The sequence below is a fragment of the Stegostoma tigrinum genome, chromosome 6, assembly GCF_030684315.1.
Source record: "Stegostoma tigrinum isolate sSteTig4 chromosome 6, sSteTig4.hap1, whole genome shotgun sequence".
Taxonomy (NCBI): Eukaryota; Metazoa; Chordata; class Chondrichthyes; order Orectolobiformes; family Stegostomatidae; genus Stegostoma; species Stegostoma tigrinum.
In genome coordinates, this window is record NC_081359.1 from 14,149,558 (window position 1) to 14,165,165 (window position 15,608).

General features: G+C 44.7%; 2 protein-coding genes across 5 annotated transcripts in view; one reads left to right on the forward strand and one right to left on the reverse strand.

The window, feature by feature from the left end:
- cars2 (cysteinyl-tRNA synthetase 2, mitochondrial) overlaps positions 1-15,608 on the forward strand; it is a 78,668-nt gene that overhangs the window by 34,275 nt on the left and 28,785 nt on the right. For all 4 annotated transcript variants that reach the window (XM_048532452.2, XM_048532450.2, XM_048532449.2 and 1 more), the window contains 4 exons: positions 181-314; positions 2,739-2,806; positions 15,307-15,373; positions 15,456-15,594. In XM_048532452.2, coding sequence (XP_048388409.1) covers positions 181-314; positions 2,739-2,806; positions 15,307-15,373; positions 15,456-15,594 — 408 coding nt within the window. The remainder of the gene's footprint in view (positions 1-180; positions 315-2,738; positions 2,807-15,306; positions 15,374-15,455; positions 15,595-15,608) is intronic.
- The window catches only part of naxd (NAD(P)HX dehydratase), a 68,522-nt gene that overhangs the window by 2,302 nt on the left and 50,612 nt on the right, over positions 1-15,608 (reverse strand). The window lies entirely within an intron of this gene.

Sequence of the window (15,608 nt, forward strand, 5' to 3'; positions counted from 1 at the left end):
CAATTCCTCAGGCGTTAGAGTCAACACCTCATCCATTTTTAGTTATTATATATTTTCTCTTATTTCTAGTTAATTCCTCAGTAGACATTTGTAAGTTTGTCCAAGGTGCTGATATACTAAGAAAATAGTTTCACACTACTTGATATAACAAATGGTGAGCTTAACTATGTGCATTTTCAGCTCTGTGTTTGGAAATAAATTGGACATCCATTCAGGTGGAATAGACCTAGCGTTTCCACATCATGAGAATGAGATTGCTCAATGTGAGGCCTACCACCAGTGTGAGCAATGGGGCAACTACTTTTTACACTCAGGTATGTATTTATTGGGCAGTGGAAGAAGAGTAGATAGAATTCAAAGACATTAATCGCTAACCGACATTTGTCATTGAGTTCTTGATTCTTGAAGGATTAGTAGTGAAATAAAGTATGATTTTATCTTGTAATCCGTATGTAATTTTCTGACCATTAATTTTAATTCTGCAGTTTCTTGTGTACTCTTTGGAGGGAAACAATCCTCACCGTTTTTTAAAATAAAAGATTCGTGAACAGATGCATCATCATTACCAAATTTTAATTTGGATCAAAATCCCTGAGAAATTCAGATGTTTGATATTTCAGCTTTCTCCAGGTCTCTTGGTTTTTAAAGATGCAATTCATATAATAGTAAATTATTAATTTTTTTCATTCACTCATGGGATGTGGACATCATTGGCAGGCCAGCATTTATTGTCCATCCCTAGTTGCCTTTGAAAAGATAATGGTAAGTTGCCTTCTTGAACCACTGCCATTCATGTCTTTTAGGTAGACCCACAACGCCATGAGAGAGGGAATTGCGGGAATTTTACCCAACAACGAATGAATAGCAATATATATCTGGGTTAGGACAATGAGTGGCTTATTGGGGAGCTTGGAGGATAGTGTCCCATTGCAGCTCTTTCTAGATGGAAGTGGTTATAAGTTCAGAAGGTGCAGAATAAGGAGCTTAATTACTCTTTTATCATTGTTAAATGATCTCATTAGAAACAAGCATGCAGCTTTATGAAGTGTGGGAGTTGTTTTGTGATTTAGTAACGAACAGAATCAATGTAATTGACTTTGAAGGTTTGTGGCAGTTTATTATAACCTATGTTTTGGTGTGATGTTTTTGAGATCAAGTTTTCAATGTAGCGAATTGTTTGCTGGTGGAAGGATCTTTGATTTTTTTTAAGCTGGTTTAATCTATTGGCAGAATCCCTCAATCCAAGATTGTAAATCTTGAATTTCTGTGAATAGACCAACAGTTTAAGCTTTTTAGATTTTCATTCATGGAATAGGAATTCTTCCGGCTTAAGGTTCCTATTAGATCCAGTAGTTCTTCTAAGTTGTTGTGCACTGGAGGAAATATTGATATGAAATTTAAATAAATCTTTTGTTTAACTAATTTTGTATTTAACCAAGGAACATAGGTATTTTTAACCAAATTGTCCCTTTCTACCTTTGCTGAACTTTGGCCTTTAAGTAGCTGATTGTAAACTGTTCCATTTCTCTGCTTCATTTCCAAATTATTTATTCTCCGTCATTTTAATAACTATTCAGCTTAGTTGAATGTGGTCACTGGTTTTGTACTAATCTTCATTTCTGGCCACATTCCACAGCATGATAGCCTTGCCCAAAAGCGTTCATTCTCATCTTCCCCTTTTTCTGCTGCGTGCATGAAATTGGGACTAGTGGATGGGGCAGTTGAAATTGTTTTATTATAATGACAGCAAGTAGGAAAATGGACTCGGATAACTCTTGCTTTACTACCTGACTTTCCTTTCTGTGAAAGTTGATGGTAAAGAAAGTGGGTTTGGTGTAAAATAGATGGCAGATTTGGCTTTATACATTTCAATTTCAGCCATGGTTCACTTCAGCACGAAAATTTCTTTATCCTGTGAAGAGCCATATACCATAGAAACAGACCCTTCAGCCCACTGTGTCTAATCCCCTTTACTTGCACTTGGACCATAGACTACTATGCTCTGGCATTTTAAGTGCTTGTCCAGATGCCTGTTAAGTATTGGGACAGTCCCTGGCTCCACCACTCTGCCATGCAGTGTGTTCCATCTTTTACTACCCTCTGGTTAAAAGAACTCTAAACCACCTGCTCATCATCTTAAGCTTATGCCCTCTAGACTTAGATGCATCTGCCATGGAGATAATATTCTCATGATCTACTCTGTCTATGCCTGTGATCATTTTGCATATATAAATCAGATACCTCCCTCAGCCTCCTCTGCCAGGAAAAACAAACCTGACCTATCCAGCCTGTCCTGAGTACTGAGATTTTCCATCCCCGGCAACATCCTGGTGAAACTCCTCTGCACCCTCTGGAGTACAGTCACATCTTTTGATAGTGTGGTGACCAGAACTGCACACTATATTCCATCTGTGGCCTAATCAGTGTTCTGTAAAATTGCAACAAAACTTTCCTGCTTCTATATTCTATGTTCTGGCTAATGAAGGCAAGCATCTCTTCAGCCTTGTTCAACACCCAGTCTACCTGCATTGATACCTTCAGAGACCTGTGGATTTGTACACCAATAATGTCCCTTTGTTCCTCAGTATTTCCTAGGTACCTACCATTCATGTAAATCCTTCCCTTATTAGACCACCCAAAATGCGTCAACTCACACTTATTAGGATTAAATCCTATCTGCCCAATTAACCAGCTGATCAATATCAGACTCTAGCCTTGTTTGAAATTCTTTTGTATAGGGCATTTGCATTTGAAAGGAAGTGAAGAAAAGATGTCAAAATCATTGAAAAACTACATCACAATCAAGGTAACTATTCACTTTTATCCCTCCTGTATACTTTTTTTCCTGTTTCTTTTTGTTCCTTAGAAAATTTCTTCTAATGACAGCTAGTAACTTGTCATAAAAATGTAACTGAGATCAATCAGATCTAAACGTGATTGTTTTTTGCAATCTGTCTCGGATTAACTTTAGGGTATTTGGGGGTAGGCAGCATAAAATGGCTATATCCATTAGAGCAAAAGGCTATGTGTTTCCCAATAGGATGCCCATCAGACATTCCCGAATTGAGTATCATTTCCATACTATTTGAAGAGAGCACCATTGACTTGAGCCTTTCATTCCCGCCATGTGGTACCTGTTTGCGACCCAACTCATCCTTGACTCCTTAAGTAGGTAGTTAAGAAGGCAGGGATGAGGGGCAGATAGAATCACTAGAGAGAGGAGAGAGCTTAAGAAGAGAAGAGAAAGGAAAGGAAGCTGGTAAGCAGAGTGAAGCTCCAAATGGAATGACTGACCTTTTGCCATCTTGTATTAGGGTATTATCAATAAGCAGTATCAATAGCTAATGTCTTCTCATTATGTGGTCATTGATCAATTTGAGAAAACAAGTCTTTGCATCAAATTGATGCAGGAAGTTGGCAGTAGACATGATGGACAGAATGGCTTCCCTTTCTGCTGTAGCTATTCTATAAATGTTGACTGCATCAGTCGATCAACTGTCATCCAATGAATCACAGTAGTAATAAAGTACACTAAAATTTCAAAACAATGATTCTCATTTACACTATTTAAATAGATTAGGTGACCCATGATACCTGTTACTCTGTGGGCTTTTAATAGTGTTCCTGCAGTGAGTATTGCATAACAGTTTTGCTGCGGAAAACTGACAAGCATATTGTGTTATCCTTCACTAGAAGGAACAAATATACATAGGGTAACTGAATAGCCTGGGATTCTTCAGCTCAAAACAGAACAGACTGAGGCCTGATCTTATAAATGTCTTTTAAAGTTATGAAACCGTTAAATGATGCCAACATAGAGAAGAAGAGATTAAAACAAAAGGTCATAAATAAATGGAAGCTTATACAAATGGACAATGCCATAAGTGGATACTGGCTGATATCCTGAATAATTTGCATCATAGTAAATTCAAACTGCCCCTTGAAATTTCTGACACTAATAACATTTTTTGTTCCACCTTTAGAGTGCATACATTATCTTTACACTGCAAGAGCCTAGTTGGGTTGGATGGGAGAGGTTCTCAAACTAAAAGGTGTTAAAAATGGCATTATTCATCACATGTGGTTGTAGGAACTAATATTAAGTACAAAGTTGATGGGAATAAACAAAAACTGGATTGTGATTATAGGAGAGATCAGCATATAAACACCAGGGGTTAAAAACCAGCTGTTGAATTCACTGCACATGGGCATCTTCCTGGTTCTTAGAGGACCTCTTTCAATAGCTGCTGAACATTGCTGCAATTAAAAATCTTCAACTTGAGCAGATTCAACCATTACCTGATAATAACCCTTCAAATTATCACAAGATGATTTGATATATTGTCAGATGTCACATGGTCAGAACATCAAGGTCAGAGTTCAGGGAGCATGGAAGCAGCCATGCAGGTGCCTCCATGGTCAGTTTGTGAATAGTGACCATGACACACAAATCCAGGCATCCAAGAAATGAGCTCAGCATACTAAACGATATAAAATACGAGCCATGCAATTCAAACACAATCCAAAACACAAACCAAGCATTCGCAGCACAGCCCAAAACACAAGCCAAGCAATCCAAACACAACTCAATACAATTCCTGTGCGTACCAAAGTCAAACCATAACACAATTCTGGCCATTCCAAACACTTTACAGATTATGAGCCAAGCACTTCGAACACAAACCAAAAACTCAAGCCAGGACCCAAATCTTAAGCTTGGCCACTCAGAACACATTCCAACCCACCTAGCTGGCAGTCCAAACTCTTTCCAAATGAGCATGGGCATTGTGATAGTAACCCAAGTACAGGTCAGTGCACTCCATTCAAAATCAGAAGATCCTGTGTGGGCTTGATATGGTGAATCGTGAAAGGATGTTTCCCCAAGTTGGGGAAACCTGAACTGGGGGCAAAAAACGAGTTTGAGTATAAGGAGTCCCCCAATTTAGTATAGAGATGAGGGTACTTTTGTTTCTGTTTAACCACTCTTTATCCCCAGAAAGCTGAGGAGGTGGCGTCATTAAATGTTTTTAAGGCAGCAATAGATGGATAGATTCAAACATGCAAGGAGCAGGAGTAGGCCATTCAGTCCCTCCAGCCTGTTCCATCACTTAAGAATATTGTGGCTGATGGGAGTGCAACCTAAAATCCACGTTCTTGCTTACCCCGATAACCGTTCAACTCTTTTTGCTTAACAAGAATCTATCTATATCGATGTTTAAAAAGAAATTGAAGGTCATTATTTTGGCCACATTTCCAGGGAGAGAATTCTGTTTCAAATCTGCAACCCCTGGTTTTTAATCAATGATTCCCCCCTCCCTCGCTAATTTTAAATTCTTCCTTAACAAGAAAATCCTCTCCATCTATCCTGTCAAGACTGCCAAGGATTTTATATATTTCAGTTAAGTTACTACTTAGTTGGCAAGTTTGCCAGCCATATCTCTTGGACCTTTGTATAACATATTATAGTTTGTAAACAGTTGAAATCCCATCACCGATCCCCCATCACCGATCCCAGTGGTATATCATTTGTTACATCTTGCCAGCCAGAAAAAGACGCATATTTCCTCTCAGCTTTCTGTTAGACAGCCTGAATGCTATCTGTTACACTATGATATTTTCCTACATAACCTTTAATGTGACACCTTATGCCTTCTGGAAATTCAAGTTCAATATATTGCTGGTTCTTCTTTAACCTCAACATGTGTTAACCTTAAAAGACCTCCATCACATTGGGTGGTCAAACATGACTTCCCTCTCAAAAAGTTCTCTGCCTGATTGCCTTGAAATCTGGGCTTGAACAGTGGGCTGCCAGAATTTTTCTAATAAATAGCTTGTAACATTTCCCCTACAACAGATGTTAAGCTAACTGGCCTGTAGTTTCCTGCTTTCTGTCTTCCTTCTTGAATAATGTCATTACCTTCACTACCTTCCAATCTAATGAAACTATCTCATATCAAGGGACTGTTTGGAAGATCAGAACCAGTGTATCAACTATCCTGAGTTGTTTCTTCTTTTCACTTCCTGATTCATTCATGCTGCTGGATATTACATTTCCTCTGCAGTGAAGTTGGATGCAAAGTACCTGTTGAATTCATCTGTTATTTGCTGCGGTTTGGTGCAGGGATACTCTTAGGTATTGAGTTCCAGGATTCTGACTCAGTGATGTGGAAGGAACGGTGATATATTTCCCAGTCAGGATGATGAATAACTGGGACAGAAACTTGCAGGAGACAGTGTTTCCATTCATCTGCTTTCCTATCATACCAGATGGCAGTGATCATGGAGCTTTGGTGAATTTCTGCAGTGCGTTTTGTAGATGGTAAACACTGCTGCTTCTGTATGTCAGTGGTGGATGGAGTGAATGTTGGTGGAGGTGGTGGCCTTTAGATAGTTGATTTGTCCTGGATGGTGCTAAGCTCTTTGAGTGTTATTGGGGAGTACTCATCCAGGCAAGTCTATCACACTCAGAGATAATGGGAACTGCAGATGCTGGAGAATTCCAAGATAATAAAATGTGAGGCTGGATGAACACAGCAGGCCAAGCAGCATCTCAGGAGCACAAAAGCTGACGTTTCGGGCCTAGACCCTTCATCAGAGAGGGGGATGGGGAGAGGGAACTGGAATAAATAGGGAGAGAGGGGGAGGCGGACCGAAGATGGAGAGAAAAGAAGATAGGTGGAGAGGAGAGTATAGGTGGGGAGGTAGGGAGGGGTTAGGTCAGTCCAGGGAAGATGGACAGGTCAAGGAGGTGGGATGAAGGTAGTAGGTAGATGGAGGTGCGGCTTGGGGTGGGAGGAAGGGATGGGTGAGAGGAAGAACCAGTTAGGGAGGCAGAGACGGGTTGGACTGGTTTTGGGATGCAGTGGGTGGGGGGGAAGAGCTGGGCTGGTTGTGTGGTGCAGTGGGGGGAGGGGACGAACTGGGCTGGTTTAGGGATGCAGTAGGGGAAGGGGAGATTTTGAAACTGGTGAAGTCCACATTGATACCATTAGGCTGCAGGGTTCCCAGGCGGAATATGAGTTGCTGTTCCTGCAACCTTCGGGTGGCATCATTGTGGCAGTGCATGAGGCCCATGATGGACATGTCATCTAGAGAATGGGAGGGGGAGTGGAAATGGTTTGCGACTGGGAAGTGCAGTTGTTTGTTGCGAACTGAGCGGAGGTGTTCTGCAAAGCGGTCCCCAAGCCTCCGCTTGGTTTCCCCAATGTAGAGGAAGCCGCACCGGGTACAGTGGATGCAGTATACCACATTGGCAGATGTGCAGGTGAACCTCTGCTTAATGTGGAATGTCATCTTGGGGCCTGGGATAGGGGTGAGGGAGGAGGTGTGGGGGCAAGTGTAGCATTTCCTGCGGTTGCAGGGGAAGGTGCCAGGTGTAGTGGGGTTGGAGGGCAGTGTGGAGCAAACAAGGGAGTCACGGAGAGAGTGGTCTCTCCGGAAAGCAGACAGGGGTGGGGATGGAAAAATGTCTTGGGTGGTGGGGTCGGATTGTAGATGGCGAAAGTGTCGGAGGATGATGCGTTGTATCTGGAGGTTGGTGGGGTGGTGTGTGAGAACGAGGGGGATCCTCTTTGGGCGGTTGTGGCAGGGGCGGGGTGTGAGGGATGTGTTGCGGGAAATACGGGAGACGCGGTCAAGGGCGTTCTCGATCACTGTGGGGGAAAGTTGCGGTCCTTAAAGAACTTGGACATCTGGGATGTGCGGGAGTGGAATGTCTTATCGTGGGAGCAGATGCGGCGGAGGCGGAGGAATTGGGAATAGGGGATGGAATTTTTGCAGGAGGGTGGGTGGGAGGAGGTGTATTCTAGGTAGCTGTGGGAGTCGGTGGGCTTGAAATGGACATCAGTTACAAGCTGGTTGCCTGAGATGGAGACTGAGAGGTCCAGGAAGGTGAGGGATGTGCTGGAGATGACCCAGGTGAACTGAAGGTTGGGGTGGAAGGTGTTGGTGAAGTGGATGAACTGTTCGAGCTCCTCTGGGGAGCAAGAGGCGGCGCCGATACAGTCATCAATGTACCGGAGGAAGAGGTGGGGTTTGGGGCCTGTGTAGGTGCGGAAGAGGGACTATCACACTCGTTACTCAGGCTTTGAGGCATCAAAAGGTGATTTATTTGCTGAAGGATTCTTAGCCTCTGACCTGGAGTTGAGATTACAGATTTCCAACAACTACAACTCCTACCAGTGGAAAATTCCCCCTCCCCACTTACATGCCCTAAAAGTTGTATTTATTTCAGAATGTAAAGGTAGTTGTGGACCCACTCCTCTCTCCCTTAAATTGAATGTAAAATCCAGTCATATTCTGACTGCTCAGAGATAATGGGAACTGCAGATGCTGGAGAATCCAAGATAATAAAGTATGAAGCTGGATGAACACAGCAGGCCAAGCAGCATCTTAGGAGCACAAAAGCTGACGTTTCGGGCCTAGACCCTTCATCAGAGATTCTGACTGCTGCTGTTTAGGAGGCACCTTTAAAATGTGATCATTAATTAACCCTATTTGAATTAAATTAAATTTTGATTGAACCAGGTCTAGTACTTCCTGCTTTCCTGTCAGCTCCATGGTGTTCAAGAAACTATCCTGAAAACATTCCATGAAGTTTTCATCCATGTCACGTTTGCCCTTCTGACTTTCCCAGTTGATATGTGGATTAAAATCTAGCCTCCTCTTCTGTGTGGTTATTGTCAGAGGGCTTGGACATCATTTCTGCAAGTGACTTATTGCCTCTATAAACTGTTATTTCTACCACTCAGTTTCCCAACCTGAGGTAACCACTCTCTATTGTGCTCCTATCATTATTAATTAACAGAGCCCCTCCTCCATGTTTTTCCGACTTTCCTGTTATTTCCAACTGTCATATACCCTTCCAGATACATTTGGCAGCCATGTCTCAGAATTGGCTGCTACATACTTACCTCTATTTTCACTGTACGTTAATCCAATTTGTTTTGAAGGCTGAGATAACACAGTGAGAAGCTGGATGAACACAACAGGCCGAGCAGCATCAGAGGAGCAGGAAAGTTGACGTTTCGGGTCGAGACCCTTCTTCATAAATGGGAGAGGGGAGGGGGATTCTGAAATAAATAGGGAGAGGGGGGAGGCGGATAGAAGATGGATAAAGGAGAAGGTAGGGTGAGAAGAGACAGACAGGTCAAAGAGGCGGGGTCAGAGCCAGTGAAGGTGAATGTAGGTGGGGAGTTAGGGAGGGGATAGGTCGTTTCAGGGAGGACGGACATGCCAAGGAGGCGGGATGAGGTTAGTGGGTAGGAGATGGGGGTGGAGCTTGAGGTGGGAGGAATGGTTAGTGAGGTGGGGACTAGCTGGGCTGCTTTTGGGGTGTGGGTCGGGGGAGGGGAGATTTCGAAGCTTGTGAAGTCCACATTGATACCATTGGGCTGCAGCGTTCCCAAGCGAAATATGAGATGCTGTTCCTGCATCTTTCGGGTGGCAATTGTGGCAATGCAGGAGGCCCAGGATGGACGTATTGTCTGAGCAGTGGGTGGGGGAAGTTGAAATTATTTGCGACTGGGAGGTGTAGTTGTTTGTTGCGAACTGAGCGTAGGTGTTTTGAGAAGCGGTCCCCAAGCCTCACTTTGGTTTCCCTGATATAGGGGCGGCCACAACAGGAATAGTGAATACAGTATATCACATTAACAGATGTGCAGGTGAACTTCTGTTTGATGTGGAAGGTCATCTTAGGGCCTGGGATGGGGGTGAGAGGAGAGGTATAGGGGCAGGTGTAGCACTTACTTCGTTTGCAGGGAAAAGTGCCGGGTGTGGTGGGGCTGAAGGGAAGTGTGGAGTGAACAAGGGAGTCACGGAAAGAGTGGTCCCTCTGGAAAGCACATAAGGGTGGGAGGGAAAAATGTCTTTGGTAGTGGGGTCAGATTGCAGATGGTGAAAATGTCAGAGGATGATGCATTGGATTTGGAGGTTGGTGAGGTGGTACGTGAGGATGAGGGGTATTCTGTTTTGGTTATTATTGCAGATAGGGGGTGTGAGGGATGAGTTGCGGGAAGTGCAGGAAACATGGTTGAGGGCATTTTCGATCACTGTGGAGGGAAAGTTGAAAAAAAAGAGGACGTCTGGGATGTTCAGGAGTGGAATGCCTCATCCTGGGAGCAGATGCAGTGAAGGCGAAGGAATTGGGAATAGGGGATAGCCTTTTTACAGGAAGGTGGGTGAGAGGAGGAGTATTCTAGGTAGTTGTGGGAGTCGGTGGGCTTAAAATGGATATCGGTTTCCAGGTGGATGTCAGAGATGGAGACAGAGAGGTTCAGGAAGGAGAGGGAGGTGTCAGAGCTGGTCCAGGTAAACTTACGGTTGGGGTGGAAGGTGTTAGTGAAGTGGATGAACTGTTCGAGCTCCTTGTGGGAATAGGAGGCGGGGCTGAAACAGTCATCAGTGTAACGGAGGAAGACATAGGGGATAGGGCCAGTGTAGCTTCTGAATAGGGATTTTTCCACATATCCTACAAAGAGGCAGGCATAGCTTGGGCCCATGCTGGGACCCATGGCCACTCCCTTTGTCTGTAGGAAGTGGGAGGAATTAAAGGAGTAGCTGTTGAGGGTGAGGACGAGTTCGGATAAGCAGTTGAGGGTGTCAATGGAGGGGGACTGGTCGGGCCTGCGGGACAGGAAGAAGCAGAGGGCCTTTAGGCCATCTGCATGGGAAATGCAGGTGTTTAGGGACTGGACATCCACGGTAAAAATTGAGGCGTTGGGAACCGGGGAGTTGGAAGTTCTGGAGGAGGTGGAGAGCGTGGGTGGTTTCACGGATGTAGGTAGGGAGTTCCTGGATCAAGGGGAGAAAAGGGAGTCCAGATAGGTGGAGATGAGTTCGGTGAGGCATGAGCCGGCGGAGTCAATGGCAGGGCAGGGCAGGCAGGTTTGTGGATTTTGGGAAGGAGATCGAAGCGGGCAGTGTGAGGTTGGGGAATGATGAGTTTAGAGGCTGTGGGTGGGAGGCCACCTGAGATGATGAAGCTGTGGATGGTTTGGGAGATGATGGTTTGGTTCTCAGGGGTGGGGTCATGATCAAGGGGGCGATAGGAAGAGGGGTCAGAGAGCTGGCGCCTGGCTTCGGTGATGTAGAGGTCAGTGTGCCATACTACTACTGTGCCTCCCTTGTCCGTGGGTTTTTGGTGAGGTTGGGATTGGAGTGGAGGGCTGCATGTTCTGCGTGGGAGAGGTTGGAGTGGGTGAGAGGGGTGGAGAGGTGGAGGTGATCGACGTCTTGACGACAATTGGTGATGAAGAGGTTGAGGAAGGGTAGAAGGCTTTGGGGTGGTGTCCAGGAGGAGGGGGTGCGTTGGAGGCAGGAGGAGGGGTCAGTAGAGGGAGGGTTAGGCTCATGGTTAAAGAAATAAACGTGGACATGGCAGAAAAACTGCTGACTGTCCAAGCGAGAGTTATATTCGTCGATTTGTGGGTGGAGGGGGACAAAGGTGAGTCCTTTCTTGAGGACTGACCATTCGTCCTCAGTAAGTGGGAGGTCTGAGGGACTGGTGAAGACTTAGCAGGGCTGGGTGTTATTGTCTTGTCTGAAGATGCTTGCTGTGAAGGTGGTGGGCGGAGCAATGTCAGCAGTGGGCAGAGCGACATTACCAGTGGGCTACCCCTTTGTTTTGAAGGCTACTATTACTCACAGTCAGAATTCGGAACGTATTCAGAGCTTTTGGAACTATCCTTTTGCTTCCTTTGTAAATCCTAGTCTTAGAACTGACCTCCGCTCAGTTCGCAACAAACAACTGCACCTCCCAGTCGCAAACCATTTCCACTCCCCCTCCCATTCTCTTGATGACATGTCCATCATGGGCCTCCTGCACTGCCACAATGATGCCACCCGAAGGTTGCAGGAACAGCAACTCATATTCCGCCTGGGAACCCTGCAGCCATATGGTATCAATGTGGACTTCACCAGTTTCAAAATCTCCCCTTCCCCCACTGCATCCCTCAACCAGCCCAGTTCATCCCCTCCCCCCACTGCACCACACAACCAGCCCAGCTCTTCCCCCCCGCCCACTGCATCCCAAAACCAGTCCAACCTGTCTCTGCCTCCCTAACCGGTTCTTCCTCTCACCCATCCCTTCCTCCCACCCCAAGCCGCACCCCCAGCTACCTACTAACCTCATCCCACCTCCTTGACCTGTCCGTCTTCCCTGGACTGACCTATCCCCTCCCTACCTCCCCACCTACACCCTCTCCACCTATCTTCATTTCTCTCCATCTTCGGTCCGCCTCCCCCTCTCTCCCTATTTATTCCAGTTCCCTCCCCCCATCCCCCTCTCTGATGAAGGGTCTAGGCCCGAAACGTCAGCTTTTGTGCTCCTGAGATGCTGCTTGGCCTGCTGTGTTCATCCAGCCTCACATTTTATTATCTTGGAATCTCCAGCATCTGCAGTTCCCATTATCTCTTAGATATTGGTTGGCTTTTAGATTTATACTGTCTATTCCTTTCGATCACAGCCTTTGTCTATCTTTGTATTAATACCTTTCTCTTTGCCTTCAGTCCCTTGTTTTATTTGTTGTATCTTCCAAAATTTGACTCCTTGCCCTGACTATTCAGTTTAATATCCTCTCTATTTGCCTGTGGCGTTGGCAAGAACACTAACCCTGGCATTGTTTGGGTGGATACCGTCCCAGCGGAACAGCTCCAGTGTTTCCCAGGACTGAATTCATACTGAATATGCAAAGACCTTTTCTTTGTCCTATAAGTTTGGTACCAACATGAACTACAATGACTCCTCCCATTCCATGTTCCTGTCCAGTACTGAGCAAATGAGCCGTCATACCTGGCAGGCAGTACAGCCTTCTGGACTCGTGCCTTTTGCTGCAGAGAATAGTGTTAATCCTCCTTTCTCTGCTGTTCCCCACTGCTATTACATTCCTATTTACTCCCAGATTGAGTGCCTTTCTGTAACATAGTGGCATGGTCGATTGACTCATCCTTCCTGAAGCCCTTGCTGTCATCCAGACAAGCTGAAAGAACTTCAGAATTGTTGGAAATTGTAAAGACTGTGCCTCCTGCACTGCTGCCCAATGGGTCCCATTACCTATCTCACTTGCTGTCGCATTATCCTACGCCTCTACACTGACCAACAGACAGTTTACCCTAAGAGGCATGACTGCTTCCTGCTGCAAAGAATATAGGTACTGTTCCCCCTCCCTGATGCATCACAGTGTCTGTTTTTCAGCCTCCAACTCATCAGATTTGAGCTGATGCTGCTCAAACTGCCAACATTGCTGCATTCTTGATTATCAGAACCCCAAAATAACACTGACACCGAGCGACTCTTTGTGAGCTCTCTAAAACAGATTTTATTCTGACATTTCTTACAATCATTCCATGTCTAAACTTCACCTATTAGACTGCTGATTGGACCTCTTTAATTTCAAATCTAATGTTGATCTTGCTTTTGTGCATCTCCTGTGTGACTGTAACCTTGTATGCCTTGCTCTGTCTGAGCATCTGTATGTCTTTGTTTGCTATGATCTGCCTGCAGTGCTTGCACAGCAAACTTTTCACTGTACTCAATTACATGTGACAGCAATAAATCAAATCAAATCAATGGAGTAATAGGTTATTGGGATCAAGCAGGAATATGGCAATGAGGCCACAATTGGATTAATCATGATCGTTTTTAATGGCAGAGCGAGCTAGAAGGTCCAAATGGCCTAATCCTGCCTGTATGATCACCTGTTGAAACCCAGGCATTCCAGACATAATGCAACATGCTTAAGTGATTGAAAGCAGAGGTTAGGAAATTGTGATTTCACAAATGTCACCGCCTGAATATTAGGCATTGATGAACTGTTTACAGTCTCTTATTTGCATTCTCTTCCTTCCCCTCCCCACCTCCCAGTATTTTAAATATTAAGCACAATAGCCTTCAAGAAACAAATCACAGATGGGCTACAGCAACATGCGAACAAAGTGTGGAACTGGATCAACACAGCAGGCCAAGCAGCATTTTAGGAACACAAAAGCTGACGTTTCGGGCCTAGACCCTTCATCAGAAAAGGTTTTCTGATGAAGGGTCTAGCCTCGAAATGTCAGCTTTTGTGCTCCTAAGATGATGCTTGGCCTGCTGTGTTCATCCAGGTCCACAATTTGTTATCTTGGATTCTCCAGCATCTGCAGTTCCCATTATTTCTGCAGCAACATGCTTTCTGTTGGTTTTCTGGGGTGCCTTTGTCTTTACAATTTTTTTTGTGCAGCTGTGCAAATACAATAACATAAAGGAGAAGACTTTTGCAAGTGTTACACGGGAGCCTTAAACTGATCATACAGATTTGAGGAATACTTGGCAGCATGTTAATTTCCCCGTGCACCAACCCCCCCCACCCTAATGACAGTAATCTATTACCACTGCAGTGGCCTCGCCTTGTGCATACTTCCAAGTTGCAGCTCAACAGGAAAGGATGCAGGATGGCAATGAGAAGTGGAACCCAAACAAGCAAAAAAAATTCAACTGAAATTAGATCTTGCTATAGGGATGCAAAAAAGATGTGATTCTAGTCAGGACTGAGAAAAGGAGAAGGAGATGTAGCACATGCTGAGAGATTTGGCTCATCTGACTCACTATGTATACAATAACCATTCTGAAAATAAGGAGATTGACAAATAAATGTAAGTACAGGAGGAAAGTCAAGGCAATGGAGGGAGTTGGAGATCTTGGAGAGTCCAGGAAGTGAGGGAGGACCTGCGGGTGATCCTGTGGAGGTGCATCCTGGAAGGTGACCTTTACCTTTCCACCTGAGGCTCAAGCAGCCTGATACCCCCCCCCCCCAAACCTCCTCCCACCAGCCTCAAAATTGAGGCTGACCATTAATTGCCCATTTTAAAGGCATCACTTGAGACAAGAGCAAAAAGACCAGCATAGGCCTTACATTTTCCCCACCCTCACGGCACAACATTTCAGTCAGGTTATTGTGGATTGAATGCCATTTGGAGAATTTTATTAGGCTCCATACCTGACTCCCAACTCACGCTGGGGGCGATTGTGAAATTGTGCCTTTGCCGTGAGGGTGATATGAAGTAAGTTATAGGGAGAGATTTGACTGGAATGTGAAAAACTCCTAAAAGAGGTTGGACTGAAAGGCAAGCTTTTGTACTGTACTTCTTTGTGGACTTGGGAGCTCAATTCTAGTTGTGTAGCACATTTTCTGGCTGCAGCCTAATGCTCGCAGTGCTTGAATCTGTAATTCTTCTCACTGTGCTTCATCAGATGATGCTTTTAATACTTATCATTGCTCTATAATGTAATTCACAAATGATAACTTTGTGATTTCTCTGATTATTAACCAGAACTTCTTGGAAAAGTTCTCTGCAAATCAGTTTCGCATGTTTTGTCTTCTCTCAAAATACAGATCAGGTATGAAAGCTTTAACAGTTTAAAATAAAGTGTTTATATCTAACAGGAGAACCTTGCTGAATCTGTACTGTTTGAATTGTAGCTGTGGAATACAGTGATGCAAGCATGGCAGAAGCTGGAAATCTGCTGCACTCCATTTCAGCTTTTATTGATGATGCATCTGCTTACATGAGAGGACAGTTGATCTGCCCATCGGTTGATGAAACTCTACTATGGGAGAGGTATGGTAATCAAA